At 42.1% G+C, this 20,033-nt stretch overlaps 2 protein-coding genes across 2 annotated transcripts in view; both read right to left on the reverse strand.

Annotated features, from left to right (window-relative positions):
* Positions 1-12,848, reverse strand: part of LOC308297941 (uncharacterized protein) — a gene marked incomplete at its 5' end in the record, with an annotated part of 16,066 nt that extends 3,218 nt beyond the window's left edge. Inside the window, 6 exons of the mRNA XM_080741505.1 lie at positions 550-592; positions 3,027-3,196; positions 5,582-5,893; positions 11,556-11,617; positions 11,932-12,154; positions 12,815-12,848. Coding sequence (XP_080597631.1) covers positions 550-592; positions 3,027-3,196; positions 5,582-5,893; positions 11,556-11,617; positions 11,932-12,154; positions 12,815-12,848 — 844 coding nt within the window. The remainder of the gene's footprint in view (positions 1-549; positions 593-3,026; positions 3,197-5,581; positions 5,894-11,555; positions 11,618-11,931; positions 12,155-12,814) is intronic.
* Positions 12,849-14,620: 1,772 nt separating this feature from the next.
* On the reverse strand, positions 14,621-19,082 carry ostc (oligosaccharyltransferase complex subunit). Its single transcript, XM_080741748.1, has 5 exons — positions 19,052-19,082; positions 18,827-19,020; positions 17,846-17,939; positions 16,974-17,171; positions 14,621-15,643 (listed from the first exon to the last, which is right to left on the reverse strand). Exons 2-5 carry the CDS (start codon positions 18,963-18,965, stop codon positions 15,625-15,627), a joined length of 450 nt encoding a protein of 149 aa, XP_080597874.1. The 5' UTR covers positions 18,966-19,020; positions 19,052-19,082; the 3' UTR covers positions 14,621-15,624.
* Between the last annotated feature and the right edge of the window lie 951 nt (positions 19,083-20,033).

Genomic DNA, 20,033 nt, shown 5'->3' on the forward strand with positions numbered 1-20,033 from the left:
CGTGTGTTATAAATACTGTAGCTTATCTTCCAAGTATAAACTTCTTGTGTTTGTATTTGGAAGCCTAGGTAATATCCACAGATTGGTTGTGAGGGGTCTGCAATGGGTAGTAATGTTTAAGGTGACATTCTGCTCGATCTGTACTGTATGTGCTGAAATAAGCTCTGTGCATGAAATCAGTTCCCTTTTCCGAAAGGTGCCATTCCCGTTTCCTGTTTCAGGTCAGATTCTCATAGCTTCATTTGATTGGCTCAGAGGCGTATCTGAACTGGAAACGCACAACACCTTCATATGAGTTTCGGCCAAGACAAATAAAAGAGAAAGATACACAAAAAGAAAATCAACTCTTACAAGATACCAGGGCTGGCCCCTAAGCAAGATTTTTTTTTGGTTGTGGTTGCAACCACAACCAAAGACTTTTTTTTCTTTCTTTTTTTCCCCCTATGATAAACGTATTACAATTTGTGTGTGCAGACTGTGCATGCACACACACAAATGTACAGCCCCTATACGGTCCCTCCCTACTGTCACCAACAGTCCATTTCTCACCTGATTGGTTGGTCAAAGATGTATCTTCATTGGTGTCTGGGGTCTAGAACATGTTGATAGAAACACAGGTTAATTAAATTTTTAAATCACAAATAAATACATTTTATGTACTATATGATGGAGCAGATTTTTTTAATTATTTATATAAAAGTACCGGTATTTCCACTTCTCCAGACAGCAACTAGACTAAGTCTTTTGTTTTGTGTGGATTCCTCATTCATTTGGTGGTAGCTTAATTAAAAACACTAGAAGGGGCGGCCCAGCGTCTAGTCGGCAACCTGGCCAACTCGGGAACGATGTAAATAGGGAATGAATGCCCCGCCCTTTAATGCAAACCCCATTATACTGTTGTCATAGGACCCGTTTTGACCATCTGTTTGCCTGTGTCCATTTATGCCCATATATGGAGATATCTGTATCTGTCTGTCTGTCGGCGTCCATTTTATGTCCATATATGGAGATCACTGCAGATATAGTTCTGGGTCCATTTTATGCCCATATATGCCCATATATGGAGTTATCTGTCTATCTGCGTCCATTTTATGCCCATATATGGAGATCTCTGTATCTGTCTGTCTGTGTCCCTTTTATGCCTGTATATGGAGATCTTGTCCCTTTTATGCCCGTATCTTAGTGATTCTGCGTCCATTGTATGCCCATATATGAGATCTCGTCGCTTTTTGTTTGTTTCCTCTTTAAGCAGAATATGCAGCCTGCTTAAATCTGCATCATTCCTTGTTCTCTTCAGCAAAAGCTGTAAAGTTATTTAAATCTGCATCATCAATGTCCTCCCAAACAGTGCCAGTTCCGGAAAATCCTGATGTCAGACATCAGAATCCGAACCTTTCGTGCTGTCATAAGAGCCGTTTTGACCATATGTTTGCCTGTGTCCTTTTATGCCCATATAGGAACATCAGAATACGTAATGGCATTTTTTGTTGACTCATGTGGCGTACGTGATCTCAGAGCCTTTTATGAAGTGATGTCACAATGAGTCAGCGCTTGCGCCGATTTCCTCCGGAACAGCCTGATGTCAACAATCAGCTCTGCATAAGGAGATTCCGAACGTTTTGCGCCGGTTTCGGAAAAACGCGAGTCGGGTCGGGTCGAGGCCCGGCACTGCACTCCGCGCGGCGGCGGGGAAAGCGCGTGCCGAATCTGAAGCCCGTGGGACGAACGGTTCTCAAGATACGCGGATTACAGACAGACAGACAGACAGACAGACAGACAGACAGACAGACAGACAGAGACTTCTCGCATTTATAGATAGATAATTGAACAACTCTAACAGAATCCCTTTATGCCCATACACGGAGATCCCTGATGTCATCAATATTAAGCCCATATCTAACAGGACTTCATATGGGAATGCCCATATATGGAGGAAGACAGCCCATAACTGTGTGGCTGGTTCAGACAGGGAACTCCATGTATGGGCATAAAAGGGATTGTATGTTGTGATGTCATGGGAACCCCTCTAACAGAATCTCTTTTATGCCCATATATGGAGATCCCTGATCTATTAAGCCCATATCTAACAGCACTTCATATGGGAATGCCCATATATGGAGGAAGACAGCCCATATCTGTGTGGCTGGTTCAGACAGGGATCTCCATGTATGGGCATAAAAGGGATTGTATGAACGATGTCAGATGTAATAGACGTCATAGGATATTCACATAACGAATAACTGAGTAAGCATGTTTGGGGTCTCTCACAGCATATCTCCATATACATTACATGGATCTCCATATATGGGTACCAGCCAGGGGTCTCCATATATGGGCAACTGGTACGATATACATCACTGGCCAGACGGCCAAGACATGCCCTGAGGTGTCTTACTAGTATGGTATACTTTTAAATAAAGACTATGTTGTATACAGGTAGCACCTCTTTCAGTGTAAAATTAAAGGTATATTCAGTGATTGTATTTCATTCAAATAAAAATATAATTGGTACATTTTCCATTCATTCTCCTCGCTAGAATGTGTGCTGACCATATAAGGACTTCCACCATGGCCTGTGTTGCGAGCATAGCTAGATTCGGTTTTCAGAGGTGGCCAGCCAGTCCTCGACCAATCAGGGTAGAGTATGGCCTTGTGATGTTTAGTTATGATGGTCAAAATAAAAGTTTTGAGAACTACTGTCGCTCTGAATTAAGAACGTCTGCTAAATGCCTAGATTGTAAACTACTGAACTCATAAAATGCCACAGTCTCGAAGTAAATCAGTATCATACATATCCTGAAGCTGGAGACGTAGGCCTACCGATATTCAGTGATTGGGTCTAATGATCAAAACGAGAACATTATAATGGTGTAAAAAATCTATAAAAAACTAAACATTTCCACGCTGTAAGGCCAGTAAGGGACAAGATGACCCCCGGCCACTTTCATTACCACTGAATACACCTTTTAAAAAAAACTAAATGAAACCGATTTAGACGGATAACAGTGATTGGCTGTTGCCATTACCGTGTCAGCGGTGGACGGCTGCGCCACTGAAGCCGGGATGGAGGAGGCAGGAGATGAGGAGGTAGGAGATGAGGAGGGAGGAGAGGAGGCAGGAGAGGAGGGAGGAGAGGAGGTGATGTTCTGGTGTTCGGCAGTAGATGTGATGTTGGAATCTTCTGGAGGATCAGCAGCTATGAGACAGCACAACATATTTCTCTCACTTAACAACCCATTTAGGCCTAGAATTATTGAATGCTTTAACCAGTGAAAAATAGCAGATACACAAGCTCACAGCGCGGCACCGAGTGCCGCGCTGCGAGCTTGTAGATCTGCTATTTTTGAAAAAGTTGTGAAAATGTGTGCAAATCTTTGAATATATGTATTTTCAAAGCGAACGTTTGTAACTCAAATTTTGCTTCTGGGGGGTCCCTGGAAGTAAATATTTTGAGATGGGGGTCCGTGGCGAAATACATATAATTTTGGGGGTCCTTCAAATGAAAAGGTTTAAGAACCACTGACAAAGTAGTCACTCAAGAACAGACTAACTGAGCTCCAGTTAAGTGAAAGGACCTTTTCTTTGACGATGGCTGGCCAAATTGCTGACATAGAAACATAGGTTTTTCAAAAAAATCTTAGAAGGATTCAAAAGACACTTATAGAATCGCGTCAAAATTCAAATTTTCATGATTTTTCTAAAATAGCAGATCTACAAGCTCGCAGCGCGGCACTCGGTGCCGCGCTGTGAGCTTGTATATCAATAGTTAAAGCATAAAAGAATGATACACAATATAGTGTACCCCTTCTGAATGGGTTAACGCATCTGCCCGACATCATCCCATCAACCTCCACAGTATTTAAGCCTTGGTCTTCACTCCACTCATTGGCAGATTGTTGCCTTTCATCTATACTATAATTTTGCGAATGTCTGAGTGAGTGAGTGAGTGAGTGAGTGAGTGAGTGAGTGAGTGAGTGAGTGTCTGTCTGTCACAGCGTTTCTCCTCAGTGGCTGGAGCAATTGATCTGAAATCGCATCACCATCAGCATATGAACACACCTGACATAACTGTGAAGCCCGTTTGTCACTTTCACAAATCGTATGCTGTATATTAGCATTTTTATGGTGTATCTATATCTATTTAGCCTACAGTACCTTTTGTGACCACACATGTTAAGGGAGGGGCGCTGTTGTTCAGGCCATGCACACACACACACACACACACACTCCCCCCCCCCCCCCTGTGTGTGTGTGTGTGTGTGTGTGTGTGTGTGTGTGTGTGTGTGCAGGCGGGCGGGCGGGCGGGGGGGGGGGGGGGGGACCACAGTATCTCTGTAGCCATTAACGTAATGGGTATTTCTTACATTGATGCTCCTACATATTATCATGCAAGCACCAGTTAAAGTTACTTTCCATCCCTCATCCCTCATCCCACATCCCATAACCCAGACACTGCACATCATTTCGGAGCTCATATCTTTGAACGGGTAAGGGCTAGTGGTAGTAATTGAAGCTTCTTGCCAGCTCATTTCCTAGTGATTCATTAACTCAGTTTTTCCCAGTGTTACCTGTTTTCTATTTTAGTTTTATTTACCAAGTTAGCTACTGTCTGTGTGCACAAGAAAGTTGCCGCTGATCAGTCCAACGGAGGATTAGTCCCAGACAAAGAGTCCGTACAGAGACATGCCATAACATTGACTTCCATTATGAAACGAATGTTAAATATTTAAAAAATAGATAGTGGAGGAGGCGCACAAGCACACGCACATACACACACACACACACACACACACACACACACACACACACACACACACACACACACACACACACACACGCACATGCACACACACACACATGCACGCACACAAACATGCACAGTCGTAGACTGTTAGCCTAGCCCTAGAGCCACGCCTAAAAAATGTGAATATTATGATAGAAGGGCACAACGGGGGCCCTCGGGTGGCCCCTGCCCACCACAACGGAAGTCAAGGTTCGAATCCACTGTGGTGCAACTGGCTTTGTCGGGCGTCTATGCGAACGCAATTGTGGTTGGGCCCCAACCCCAACCGTTGGAGGGTGATATTGGTCATTGCATGTACTCCTATCCACCTCTTTCCGCGGGAATTTACTGGAGAATCTTTTGCACCACACTTCCGGTCAACAGCAGACATACAAGCTCACGTCGCGTCGCAGATGCAGCCGTTGTGAGCTTGTAGATCACACTCGGCTGCGGCGCCGGAAGCTCCGTGCAACTTCTGCGCAATGCACAATGGGATGTTGGAAAGTTGTGGATAGGCTGGGGCGGCACCTGTCAGTCAGCAGGGAGTGTTGGGCGGGGGGAAAACTACAGGCAGGTGGGTCAGTAGGATACATAACGATTAAGGGCCGATGCATACTCCACTTTTAACGCCCAGTTTAAATCGATACGTTTCGGGGTGTCACAACATCTCGGCAGCACCCTTCGAAACTTCGAAAGTAAAAGGGGTGAAAATAATTGGCTCTTAAATTTAAGAAAAGGGGAAAAAAACTACATAACGGTAACATTTATATCACAGACAGAACAGAGATGAATACTTACTGCGCACTTCAACAGTAATGTAAATGGCAGTCTTGCTATGCGGTCGGCCGTTTATCTCCACAGAATATTCTCCAATGTCGTTTTTGGTCATGTTGTTGACGACCAACCTTCCAGTTTCTGTATCCAATTCTGTGCGGTTTTTATATGTCCCATAGAAATCCACATCAGGACCATAGACCTGGTCCCATTCTGCAACAATATTGGAGCCACATTTCCACAGGATGCTTGTGATGTTGTCAGGGACAGTGCTGGTATCTTCTGGACGCAGTTCAAGGACTCCATCCAGAGCTATCTCTTTCGCATCTATTTGGGCTGTGGGACAAAATTATATCAATCAGTTTGAACAGTTGATGGCTGCTGTCGGTTACGGGTTTCAAGGCGGTTGCCAAGCACCTCCAAAAAGCAATAGCCTTTGGCTGTAGCCCCCTATTGACAAATGGCTTAAAACAGACAAAGTGTACTACTATGTGTGGCGAGAAATGTAGCACGAGTCACGACTGTTGTACAATGTACAATGTACAACACATGTACAATGTACACTGTAACACAATGCAATGTACAACAGTGTAACACACAATAGCAACACAAAACAACACAACACAACAATGCAAGACAAAACAACGCAACAATTAAAGAAAACAACCATAATGAGAGAAAACACAACACAACAACGCAAGACACACAAGACAACAACAGGGTTTGATTCTCTGCCCAGACCACGGACAGTCCCGGGTGGATCAGAGATGTGAGACCATTAACAAAAACACAACACAACACACAACAACACAAAGATATCTGTATTAAAACTTACTGATTGACCCTCCAGTCGTTTTCTGAATCATGGATAAGAAAAATACTATAGGGGGAGAGAGGGAGAGAGAAACATGCACGCACACATGCATGCACAGACAGACAGGGAGGTGGGGGGTGGAGGGAAAGGAGAAAAGGGAAGTGAAAGATTGTTCTGTATGTCTATGGAACTGAATCTGTACTGTATGTCTATTGTCCCATATGTGTATCGCCTGTCCTTTATAGGTCTCTCTACTGTCCTGTAAGTCAGTGGTTCTGCAACCTTTTCAGGCCGCGACCCCCAAAATAATCATATTTGACCCACCCTGACGAGCAAGAGTTGAGGCATTACATTTTGTTTAGTGCGAGGCGTTGTGAGCATGTAGATAGGCTATTTTCACAATTTCTGCATCTAATATTTGACAATTTGGCCAATGTTTAATATTTAATTTTAGAGGTATTAAAAAGTCCTTAAATTGTCACTTCAGAAATGTGCATATACCCGCTATACAGTATACACCTTGCACACTTAAACTTTATGTTGGGTTGTCTACTGTTGAGTGACAAAACAAAATTGCACATTAAGTTAATCATCTGGGGACCCCCCTGCATGGGGGTCCCGAGCCACAGGTTGAGAACCACTGCTGTAGGTCATTGATAATACTGAGTATTAGGTCTCTACTGTCCTGTATGTCATTATCAATACTGTCCTGTATGTCATTATCAATACTGTCCTGTATGTCTCTATTGTCCTTTTGGTCTCTCTACTGTCTCATAAAGCAGGTAATCATCCATTAGGAGAACTTACAGAACAGACACAGGCGTTTCCATTTGATGATCATGATGATGGCAATGAAGACCATGCAGCCTCAGTTTCCGTCTTTCTTTCTCTTTCACGACCCCTCTTCAATCTCTCTCTCTCTCCCGCCCTTCTCTCTCTGTCACCACGTAGATGGTGATGTTGCAAACCAGTAAGTTGACAACGTAACTCCAGTTAGTGAACCAGTAGGTTAACCAGCTAGGTGACCAGTCGGTCACTCAATAAACCAGTCGTTCACCCAGTGGAACCATCAGTCAAACAGATATCTAAGCAGCCTTGCACTTAGTCAACCAGTCAGTAAGCTCATCTCTAAACCAAAGACTTTGAAACGTACAATCTGAGAACAGGATGCAGCCTGTACACCCCCCCCCCCCCCCTCTCTCTCTCTCTCTCTCTCTCTCTCTTCTCTCACTCTGTCTTTCCGGTAATCTTCTACTGTTCATCTACCTTTCTACTGTTTTCTGTCTTCCTATAATTTTTGCATTCAGTGTTCAGTAGAACATTTCATTCAGTGAAGTCTATATCTTCACTGAATGTCTGGCATTCTTTGTTAAAAGGAATTTCCACACATTTTGGAAGGCAATTACAAGCAGTATGGAATATCAAAAAAGCAGTTTGACACTCAATGTTATGACCTGCGAGATCATTACCTGATTTGCTGGATTAAATCATGTTTCTGCAACAAATAGCAAAGCTGTGCATTGCACAATGTGTGATTCAAATTTGGGGTAGATCGGACGGTGCATCCATGAACCTTGGAAGCCAATTACAAGCAATCAGTGGGAAATGTCTGGAACAAGAATCTGCTTGATACAGAGTGTCAAGAATCAAGAATCAGTGAGGTTTATAAAGTATTGTGCCACAACAACTTTCAAGTAGCCTTGCCGAGCCACAAGGCCCAAAGGTCAGGAGCCTATCTCCTGATTCAATTCTGTAGCGCCGTACACCCCACCCCTGTATATGACGCTAGTATGTCACAGGGACTTACCGTAACCCAAATCCAACCTTTTATGCTGAGTGCCAAGCAGGGCGTTTTTCAATCTTTGGTATATGACCCGGCCAGGGATCAAACCCCGACATCCCAATCTCAGGGCGGACCTGTCTATACCACAAGGCCACTGAGCTGGTAAACAACAATATACAGTGACAGTAATAAAAATGAGTGTCCACGTCAACACGATAATGACCAGAGAAAAAAACGTGTACAATAAGGCATGAGGCGTATAAATGTGCAATAAGGCAAAGCCATTTTCTGCAGGGGGGGGGGGGGGAATCCCTCACATTGCATCGGACTCAGCTGGGTGCTTCAACGAACATAACTGGTCGTGTTTGAGGGGGGAGGCTCTCTCCATTCCGACATGTCGCCACTCCGAAATTGACTTCTTCTATTGTCGGAGTGGCGACACTCCCATGGGCCTAAGGTTTAGGGTTAGGGTGTCGGAGTGGAGAGATGCACTCGTTTGAGGGCAGGAAGCCAGAGAGGAGGGTGATAATTGATCTCTGTCAGACTGTCACTGTCTGCTCAGCAGGGAGTGGAACGGTGTATTGCAGGGGTCATCAACGTTTTCAGGACCCCTTAGTTGAGAGAGAGAGATGAAGCAGGGACCCCCACAACCTGTTCGATTCCATATAGTTTAATCGTTTGACAGCACAATCATCAGTGTATTTTGGATTCATGGCAATTTGTGTTTTCAGATATTTAACCACTTGAACCGTAACAAACTTGACCTTTCACTCTGTACTTAGTCTGCTCTTTTTCCCCTCTACACCAAAGCTTTTTGCCGAAAATAGACGAAAAAATAGCCGTGAGTTTGTAGATCTGCTATGTTTGGCTAAGGTTCTCAGAATATGGATGCTAGGAAAATATTCTCTATCACACAAGATTTGGAGGACCCCCTGTAGTAACTCTGAGGACCCCCTGATGTATTTGGAGCACAATATCAGTCACCAGAACCAAGGACAGGTGTTTTCAGTGAATCTATCATGGTTAAAATGGAGTTTAAAGTTACAATAGATTTGTATAGGAAGGGGGCGTGTCTGATCAAATGAATATCACAACTAAATACTGAATCAAGCAACTTAAAAACTGTCCGGCGTGTTCACAAATTACAAAGTATAATAAAATTACCCAACATTTTTTCTAAAGTGAAATGTCCCTTTTAGAAGTAATGGGGAAAAATCACAACATTGTGAGCTTGTAGATCGGCTGTTTTGGGATCGGGGATGACGTCAAATGTCTCTTTTGTGTCTCGAGCTAAAAGGTTTGGGAGCCGCTGGTCTAATAATAATAAACCCTCCCACATGACAGACCAACTGTAAGGATCAGCTCTGACACTGACTACACATGTGGTGTGGAATGAATTGGGAATTGGCAAAACCCCTAAATTGGGAGATGCTTTTTTAGACCGGGAATGCATTATTACTTTAACCATTATTAACTATTAAAAAATAGCAGATATAAAAGCTCGCAGCTGCAAGCTTGTAGATCTGCTATTTTTGAAAAATCTTTGAATATTTCAACACGATTCTATAAATGTCTTCTAAATCCTTCCAAGGTTTTTGAAAAACGCATGTTTCTACGTCAGTGGTGCTCATGTCAAGGTCAAGGGGGTCCTTGACCTTGACAATTATGCATTTGGCAGCAGACCCCATCTCAAAATATTTAGTTCCAGGGACCCCCAGCAGAAGCAAAAGTTGAGTTACAAATGTTCAATTTAAAAATAAATATATTCAAAGATTTGCATAAATTTGACTGATAGCATGCAACTACTACTTTCTCTCTGTCTCTAAACGCATCGGCGTTTCTGTTTCTCTACACCCGGCGCCCCCCACCCCCTGTCCCCTTTCTCTCCACTACACGTTCTTTAATTCTCACGCCACCTCTCTCCAGGGGCGTCACAAGAGGGGTAAAAGTGGGACTGAGTTACTATAGGGCCCAAGGTGGAGGGGCCTGGAATTATTTTATACTTTAGCTATTGAAAAATAGCAGATCTACAAGCTCGCAGAGCGGCACTCGTTGCCACGCTGCGAGCTTGTAGATCTGCTATTTTTTAAAAGTCGTGAAAGCGTGTGCAAATCTTTGAATATATGTACTTTTTTAAACGAACATTTGTAACTCAAATTTTGCTTCTGGGGGGTCCCTGGAACTAAATATTTTGAGATGGGGGTCCGTGGCCAAATACATATCATTTTGGGGGTCCTTCACATGAAAAGGTTTGAGCACCACTGACATAGAAATATAGGTTTTTTCAAAAAGCCTTGAAATATTCAAAAACCTGCACAAATGTCATGATTTTTCAAAAATAGCAGATCTACAAGCTCGCAGCGCTGTGAGCTTGTATATCTGCTATTTTTCAATAGTTAAAGTACCCGGGGCCCAGAAGTTGGTGCGACACCCCTGCTCTCTCTCTCTGCTGCATGTCTCTCAGCCATGCATCTATCTACCATCTCTCTCTCTCCCATACTGCATGACTAGACGTGCAGGAAGTGAGTCGTGAACCACAGAGCTATAGCGTGCAGCCGACCGGATACTAGCTGAGCGCTCATACTCTCTCTCCTCCTCCTCCTCCACCATGCACCTTGCTCGACCATCACATCTTAATGTCAAGAGACTTCAAGAGACTTGAACAAGCCGAGGTTAAAAAATGAACATAAAATGAATGAAGAGATAGGCTAAGTGGAAACGAACACAAAATAAGTCATACAAAAGAAGCCAGAGTCGAGTCATTGTAAATAGATAGAACATTGTGTGTGTGTGTGCGTGTGTGCGTGCGTGCGTGCGTGTGCGCGTGCATGCGTGCACGTGTATTGTGAGGGCCTAATATTCCCACAAGTAGGCCTTTTGAAGACGAGGACCAAGTTAGGATTAAATTGTTGAAAATATTCAGGTTGTGGTTAGAAAAAGGATTGGACATTTAGATGTATACAGTTTAGGGGTTGGAGGGTTACAGTCATATACCTGATTTATACTTAGTTTTGCATTTATAGTTGTGGCTATAGTGTCATGCACTGAAAATAGTTCTACAGTCATATCTACAAGCCCACAACACGTGTTATGATCTTGTAGATCTGCCATTGTTGGCATTTTTGGTCATGCAGTGTCTGGCACCAGTTGAAGCTCATGCATAATCAGATTCAGCTTTATTGTCACATCACACAGGTTTACAGGTATAAAGGTATAAAGTGAAAACTATTACTTTTCGTGCACGCTCTATCATTTTGTAGTATTCTGTGATAGGACAGAGGTAGAGTGAGAGAAACAGGTTAAGACTTGCTCTGCTCAGCATCAATGCATCAAGTAGGACAAGTGAGTCATTTTGAAACGTCATCAACAATGACCCAATGTCAGCCTTCTGACCGACCAACCCGCAGGCTCCTTCCGCCGTGGCTTGTTCCGCTTCGGTTCCACCTCCTTCTGGTTGTTCATGCTGAGTTTGGTGGAAATGTGAAAGTTATACAGTTTATGGAAGAAAGAATAAAGTTCCCAGTCACTATACTGCACCTGAGATGTTCCTTGTTACGTTTTCAATGTTTGTAAAACGTGGCCTGAGTTTAAATACATTATCAATACGAGGCAACTGATAAACAATGGCAGTGGATGGAGAGAGAGGATTTTTGTCCAACAAAGCAACAGCAAACCAATGGGTGTGGGATCACTGGCGGAACTTGACAAAGGGTGGGTCAATTGTTTAATGTGAGGAGAGACAGACCAACCGACCATATCAACCACCAAGGACAGAACCGGTGGAGGCTGTGGGTGGAGGAAGAGGAGGCGGTCCTGTTGGTGGAGGAAGATAGGGCAGGCCGGAGCCGAGGGTCAGTGATCAGGGTGGTGATGGTGTACTTCACGCTGCTGTCATACACCTCGGTGGTGCTGGAGTTACCAGTGCCTTCATCATCATATTCAAAGTCATCGTCGTCGTCATTGTGTTGGGCATCTCCATGCGACGAGGTGAGGGAGACAGCTAAAAGAGAGACAAACAGACATACAAAGATGGAGACAGAAAGAGACAAATGGAGAGAGACAGAAAGAAAAACAGACAGACAGACAGACAGACAGACAGACAGACAGACAGACAGACAGACAGACAGACAGACAGACAGACAGACAGACAGACAGACAGACAGACAGACAGACAGAGGTTTTAATCTCCAGCAAAGATACATTGTAGAAACACCTGCACACATAATAAGAATGGTGATTTGTCAACTCAAACCCTCAAAACCCTTCAACTCAAGTCACAAAGTCACATGCAGGGTTATTATAGGCCTAGTTAACTAAAACGAATGAAATAACGAAAACCAACATTGACAAAAGATTGTAGTTAACCGAAATAAAACAAAAACATTAAGCTTTAGAAAAGATTATTGAACTATGTGTGTTCGTTTACAACTGCCTAAACTCATAGAGAAAATGTCAATATATCTTTCTTTTTCCCTCACAATGCATATAGCGATGCTTGTAGGTAGGCTAGTTTTGTTATTTTTCACCATTTCACCACTGACACATTTCCAATATTACAATTAAAAATGCAATTAAAACAAAATAAAAATGAATCAAAAATTCAAAATCATAATAGCCTTGATGAGATGACTTTAGATCAATGTAAAATAAAGGAACTCACCTAGAATCAAAACGTAAAGTTGCACCTTCAACATGATGGGAGTCTCTTCTCTCCAAACACCTGTCCGTCTTCTTCAAAAAAGGGTTAATATAGTTAACTGAAATGAATGAAAACAGTCTGTCTAAGTCTCTCTCCACACCTAGTCTGTCCCCAGTGTCTCCGTCTGGTTCAAACACTCCACAGTGACAGACAGACACACACACAGTTAGGTTACTAACCAGAGAGACGCTTTATCAGTCACTAAATCCACCACCTTCATTATCTAATTATTATCTAACTTCCTGTGTTGCATTAACTACGTAGTAAAACAGGATGTAACCCAAACCTCTAGAAGTAGATCACAACCACACATAGCCTTGTTCATGAGTTCTCAAAGTGGGGTCCCTCCTTGAGAGGATTCAACCTAGCTAGCATAATGTGTTCAAATAGAATCAAGATCAGTTTGCTATTTCAGATGCTTCAGATGCTCTTTTCATACATTCTTTCATACGTTCTCGTGCCGTATGTAATATTCCATTCTAGGGTTAGGAACAGTCCTGGAATTTCATCATTTTAGGAGCAAGGCCACTTGGCCTTTGGTGTTTCCATTTTTTGAGGGCACAAAGGCCAAATGCCAGGGCAGGAAGGCCATCAAATAAAACAATATTTTAGTCCATTGAAAGAATTAATTTAATTTATCCTGCAGTAAAAGAATGAATGGTATTTAAAATCCGATCCATACTATGCACCACCCTGCACCAATCAAAGTTACTGGATTGGTTTAAAGATGGGGACTTGGGAGTTAAGAATTTGGAATCTCAACAAAAGACGCTGGTGTCTACATGGCAAGAAAGAGACACTGGTGTCTACATATTGACCAGAAAGAGACACTGGTGTCTACATATTGACCAGAAAGAGACAGAGGAGTGAGTAAGTGCTACAGTCAGCTGGGGCATTAAGGCCACTGTGGCCTCAGGTCATGCCATTGGTTTGAGGGGCACAAGGCCAAACTGAGGGGCAACGGCAGCCACGGCCTTCATAGCCTCCATGAAATTCCTGCCCCGATTGTAATTATTATTAATATTTGCATTTATTTATTTGCATTTATATATTTATTTATTTTGCATTTATATATTTATTAAAAAGAAGACTCAAAGCTGCACTATGTAACCTTCCTGTCTTACCTTGGATTTGAACCCTTAATGCATGTGCTGATTTAAAATTACCACTGATCTAACAGTTTGCTTTTTGCTCTAGGGAGAAATTGAATTTTGACCTGATGTCAAATGAGAACAGGATTGTGTCAAAGGTCATGTCCAACCTTGAGACAGTTCAGGATGAGCATGGAATAAGTAGGAGCAAGTAGAAATCACACCAGAGATTACCCCAAACTGGTCAGCAGCATACAAGAAATATAATGCCCCCTTGTGGAGATTCAAAGATATCGCCTGCCATGACCTGTATAGATTTTAAGAGGATGTAGCTCTAGTAGTCTAAGGTGTAGTTTATCAAATGCAGAGGGAATGATTAAGTGGTTAACTGACTCATTTCATTACATGTTTCCAATGTACCTGTATACAGGTGTCTGTGAATACACCTGCTGCTATTCAACTGACTCCTCCAAACATTTTATATTATGTACCTTATAGTAAGTTTCTGCCTAGATATCTGACCTGTGACTACTTTCTTCAAAACCGCAACGATGGAACCTTTACTCACAACAAAGGGTGAAACAAAGAATTTCACTCACATGACTTACAACTGTAAACCTGTGATGTGATAAGGTTTCGTGATTCTGATGTTGAGGAAGCAAAGGTCGACAAGACGTAGTGGAAAGAACATTTATTTCACTCCCTCGTACAAAAAACAATTTTGACAGTTTCAAGGCATTTTCAAAGCTTTGTTTACAAAATACACCATACCCACCCCTAAGCCCAACATGTATCACCAGTTGTAATTCACAATTTTGCTCCCTGCCTGGTTGTTTTATGAGGCTGCATCTCAACAGTCTAGAGTCGCTTCCTCTCCTCTTCCCCCGATCAACCATCTGACTCCAACACCATAATCCTCATGATGATACCGCTGCAATATCTTTCATGTTTGTTTAGAGCAGAGCATAGATCGGACAAATCTACCAGAATACACACAAAAAATGTGTGACAGTAGACGTAATAGTTTCAGATATAGTACAATGCAATCTGGACTTTAATTCGATTTTCTATGCTATAATGATCATGTATCATGTTCATATTTTATACAAGGATCATCATCACATCCAACATGGTTCTCATTCATTCATTCATTCAATGCAGCTACAGTAACATAGTTTTGTCACCAGGTGTCATTATAATTGCAAACCACACTACGTTTATTAACCAGAAGTGCATGGTCCTGTATGGTGTGTACATTGATGTATTGTTTTTTTTAGTTGTGAACAAATTCTGACATGTCAGTTATTGTTATCAGTCTTAAAGAAAATGGCCGTGCCCCCACATAACATGTCTCAGCCACGTGACATCAGAATGCCATATTTGTTCAAAGTGGTCATGTTATTTAGACCTGAAAATTCACAGATTAGGATATGAGGATGCTCCATATTGCCTTTTAAAAGTTAAACAAGATGAGGAAAGGAAGACAGATTATACTATTGAGACACAGCCATATGCGAGTCCTGGTCAGATAACAATTCTAATATCCTTACTCCAACCAGTGCCTTCTATCATTGAGTAGTTGATTTCATTGAAGCTTGAGTGAAAACTGCTTTCAGGCCATTTGGAGGTCCTTCACCCATCCAAATCTTGTGTGCTGATTGATGCTCGGTGGACATGCCTTTAACCCATGAGGTATCCGCTGAAAATGGGAAAAGGGGGGAGGCAAAATCGTAAGCACTACTAACACACCAAAAGAGCCATTTGTGTGACACAAAATAAAATATACATTTAATGATTAACGTAACTTGTGAGCGTCCTCATCGTTAACACTGAATATTTTGACAGTGCAGCATTTATTTCATCCATTTTACACTTACACATACTAAGGACTTATGGTTTGAAGCTGGGCAGTTTAGACACATTTTTCAAAACAATGATGGCTATGTTCATAAAACGTTCTTCCTGTTCCTACAGGTTAGTCCCGTCTGCTACTTTGGTGCTCTGTCATCCTTTCATCCAACTGATCCCCAGCATCCCTATTCTGGGTCAGACATACTGCGAACATAGTTAATTCTTCTTTTTTTTTTACCTTTAGCCTATTTACACAGGCTGAGCGCAGGCTTGCAGGCCCGTGAGACAAAGCGCGTCTCTTGGATAGACTGCTGCTGCGGATCCTAAGCTTTATTAAAAAAAGACTCCTAAAATTACAGAGAGGATTGTCTTTATAAGTATTATCTGAATGTCTGCACCCAATATATCCTGAACCTTCCCAGACTGTCCTTGAGTTGAGCGAGCATTTCCCTTGAAGTGAGTTGCTCTTGTTAAGCAACACCCTGCTTCACATTCACAACTGACTCTGTTACAATCTGGGAGCTGCCCAGTACAACCGCAGCTCAACTGGAGTTGAGGCTTCAGTGACTTGCTCAAGGGAGGGTAAAGTGGTGACCATTTGCTTCCCCAACTTAGCTTTTTCCTGCCAGTGCGGAGGATCGAACCAGGAAGTTACTTTCCGGTCACAAACTCGCTCTAACCTTGAGGCCACTGCCGGCGCCGCACCCAAAGGTACAAGATATTTAATGAATAAGGAAAAATGTTAGAACCCTGGGGGACTGCGGTCAACCAAGTGGTTGACTATAAGTCAAGTGGTTGACCCCAACTGCTCAGTGGCCAGCAGTATAAGACTGGGGTTGTACTGGGTAGCTCCCATTTTTTAATTTGTGTGTCTGTGTGAATGTGAAGCAGGCTAAAAAGAGAGAAGAGAGGTGCACTGCTCAGCATACCTACCCTGGGCTAAAAAAGAAATAGGTTGGTTATTTTCACAGCATGTTTGGCCCAGAATAGGGATGCTGGCGTTCAGGTGCATAAAAGGATGACAGAGCGCCAAAGTATTATTAGCAGACGGGACTTCAACTCCCCAGCAGGAAGACAGTTTTATGAAAATAGCCATTACATTGAAACCCAGAGGAGAGTTGGCAGTCTTGACCTCAGGCTGCTGCAGCGGAAGACATTTTGGCTAGAGCAAGACTTACGGTAGTTTCATCCTCATGAACACCCTGGCCATGAAGAAGCTGAGCAGCACGCTGACGAAGCCGATGAAGAGCAACAGGAAACGGTTGAGCTTGGGAATGTTTGGCGCGTTGGAGCGGTCCAGGATGATGAAGCCCAGGCCTCCCATGGTGAAGAGGAAACTGGAGGCCAGTCCTTCCATGATATACTGACCGTTTACTCTGTCAACACAAGCGATGTATGCATATTAGATCAGTGTTTCTCAAACTTTCAAATGTCAAGGTCTCCCCTTAACTCTGACAGTACATTTGGTTCCATGTGTATGCTTTTAGAGTTACAGACTTGTATGGGTCAATGTAGCCCCCCATAAAGGACCCCCACTTTGAGAACCACTGTGGGCCTATTAGTTATTAGATAATATTAATATGCATATCTAATACATCAATAGGTTATCTCACCAAAGTAACATGAATAAAATACAAATATTAAATAAAAGGCAGGTTGCTTGGTGTTTGCAGATTTCAACCAAGCAAAATGTAAAGACTTCACAATTTAGCATTAAATTACACTAATGTGTCAAACATAAACAAAAACAAATAAACAATATACTGTATATATATCTGCTAAATGCCTCGATTGTATATCCTGTGATGAACGCTGCATTTTCTTAATCAAACCTCAATAAATGTACGTTACATGGGGACAATGCAAGAAGGCCAAGACTCTCTCTTCTCTTAGTGTAGTCGTGCAGAAGTCTGATATTGTTTACATTCTGACACCTCTCTCAATAAAACAAGCAAAGTGTCAGAGAGCGATCATGAGTTTTCCTCTCAGCCAAGACAGGGGTTTTGAGATGCGTCCTTGTAACGATGTCCTTGTGTTCTGATTCACTGACCTGTAGGCCAAAAAGGCAACTGGCCGCTGGTGACCGTGCTCATCTGTCATTGAACCCACACTTGGTGGTTCCACAATGACGTCATAGATGATTCCTGCAGGAAAAGAGTCACAGACAAACTTTAGAGGAAGAGTCGAGCAAGAACACAGACATTGAGCTATGAGGACATTACAACACGAGGACCACACTGGAAATACGAGTTGTTATTGTACTTTATGAGTGGTACTTATTTATATATTTAATAATATTTAATACATTTTTATATCCAGATTTTTACCAAATAAAAGATTGACTTATATTTTGTTTGCATAATACTATATTGTTTATAAATTTATATTTGTCTGTCATTTAATGTTGTATGAATTGAGTACAAAGGGACCACAATGCAAACAAGCCTAACAGCTTTCTTGTGGTCTTTATCCTTTTAGTTGACCTTGTATCAGTGAACTGTACTGTGTACAGATGTTTGCATAGGAAAAGCCCGTACCTTTTCATATGCGAACATCTAATAGAGTATTCTATTCAATCAATCAACCAATCATCAATCAATCAAATCAACTTAGAAATCTAGCTAAGCCTAGTAAGTAGGTGAAAGCTAGCCTAGAGCCCACTGAGCAGCAATTCCAACTTTTAGGAAGCTCAAAATTATCATCATTTAGAGTAGACAGTCCAACATTGCCATGCATGCTCTCCCACGATAAAAGCACATTTCTTTTTTTTAATGTTGTTTTATTATTATAAATACAGAACGAACAACGAAGTCAACGAACAATTCCATTTCAACAATGGATCATGGAGGCTCATTAAACGGGTGTTTTATTTCCAACAATGGGTCATGTTGAAAGAGGGCGAGTTTTCTATTATTCATGAAAAGCACATCAATCAGGTCAGTTATAATAAGACCCGCCGTTGTATATTTCAACAGTGGATACACACATTACACATTATATTAGCTCCTGTAGCGTTAGCACGTCCCCTTACCTCCAGTGATGAGAAAGTAGGATACAATAACGATTGCATAGACCGTCATTGCAGACGGCATGTGCAGCCAGGACGGTTTCTTTAGCTTGATGTTTGGACATTCTAGCACAGCGAACGGTAAACCGTATAAGGACTCCATGTTGATTTATTGTATTATAACGACCAAAACCCCGTTCAGAAAATAACCAAGTCTTCTTCGGGATGGAGACGAGTCTGAGTTCGCACGCAGCAGCTGAGTTGACGTGACGTGTCCAGGAAGCACAGGGTCCTGTTTGCTATTTACCTTTGTATACTGAACTGCGACCAATTCACTTAGCGAGTTGCAGATCCGGTCTAGAGCGGATACGGAAACTGAATGTTTGTGTGCTCGCATGTGTACGTGCAAATGACCGGATACAGTATGCGGACTTCAAACCGGATCTAACCACTAAGCCCGTGATAGAAACCAGGCGTTGCACATTGCAGTTTAGAGCTTACAGAAAGCCTGGAGTGTAGAGACGCATTTTAAACCATGTTTGTAATACACCGTTTGTTTACACAAAACAGTGACCTTTTTCTGAAACAAGCATGTTTTATGTGAATACAGTTGTTTTATATACAACTCAAACACGAGCAACATCAGCTTCTTCATGAGATTACATATTTTGCAGGTCTGCAAGGACCTGGGATAATACGTCATAATTGTGCGACACTACAAGTGACCATGAGAAAATGTGTTTAGATTACCATCCAAGTTTATAATTTCAAACATGTCACATTAAAATATATCTGCTCCTGGCTGATTTCTATGTATTGAATTTTTATACTACCAAATACACACATTTACTAGTTTCCTTCCATCTAATGTATTGCACCTGTATTGAAAATACTACACAATCGTTTCTATATTTCAAGATATGATTCTGTCTAGTAAAACATACCTTTAAAGGTTGACATCTGGACTATTTTAATAAGCCTGGCTTAATGCATCTCAACATCTGTCAATACAACTGCAAGTTTGTCCAATTCTGGAGTTACTACTAGGGTACAATATTGACTAGTCCTAGTAGATCTTCACTTTATAACATGTCAATCAAATCGCTTAATATACATGTCCACTTTGACTATTGTGAGATTTATATATTTGATTTCACTCAAAACATTCATAGTAGTTATGACCATTTCCAAGACATTTTGTTTTACCATACAAAGCAATAGCAATAGCACC

Source organism: Nannobrachium achirus, assembly GCF_963921795.1.
Source record: "Nannobrachium achirus genome assembly, chromosome: 14".
Lineage (NCBI taxonomy): Eukaryota > Metazoa > Chordata > Actinopteri > Myctophiformes > Myctophidae > Nannobrachium > Nannobrachium achirus.

Excerpts from the sequence above, each read along its gene's own strand:
- ostc (XM_080741748.1), bottom strand. The coding sequence starts at position 18,965 with ATGGAGTCCTTATACGGTTTACCGTTCGCTGTGCTAGAATGTCCAAAC. Across the intron at positions 17,940-18,826 it reads CTACTTTCTCATCACTGGAG|GAATCATCTATGACGTCATT; the intron begins GTAAGGGGACGT and ends CTTTTCCTGCAG. Across the intron at positions 17,172-17,845 it reads GTTGCCTTTTTGGCCTACAG|AGTAAACGGTCAGTATATCA; the intron begins GTCAGTGAATCA and ends TTGTGTTGACAG.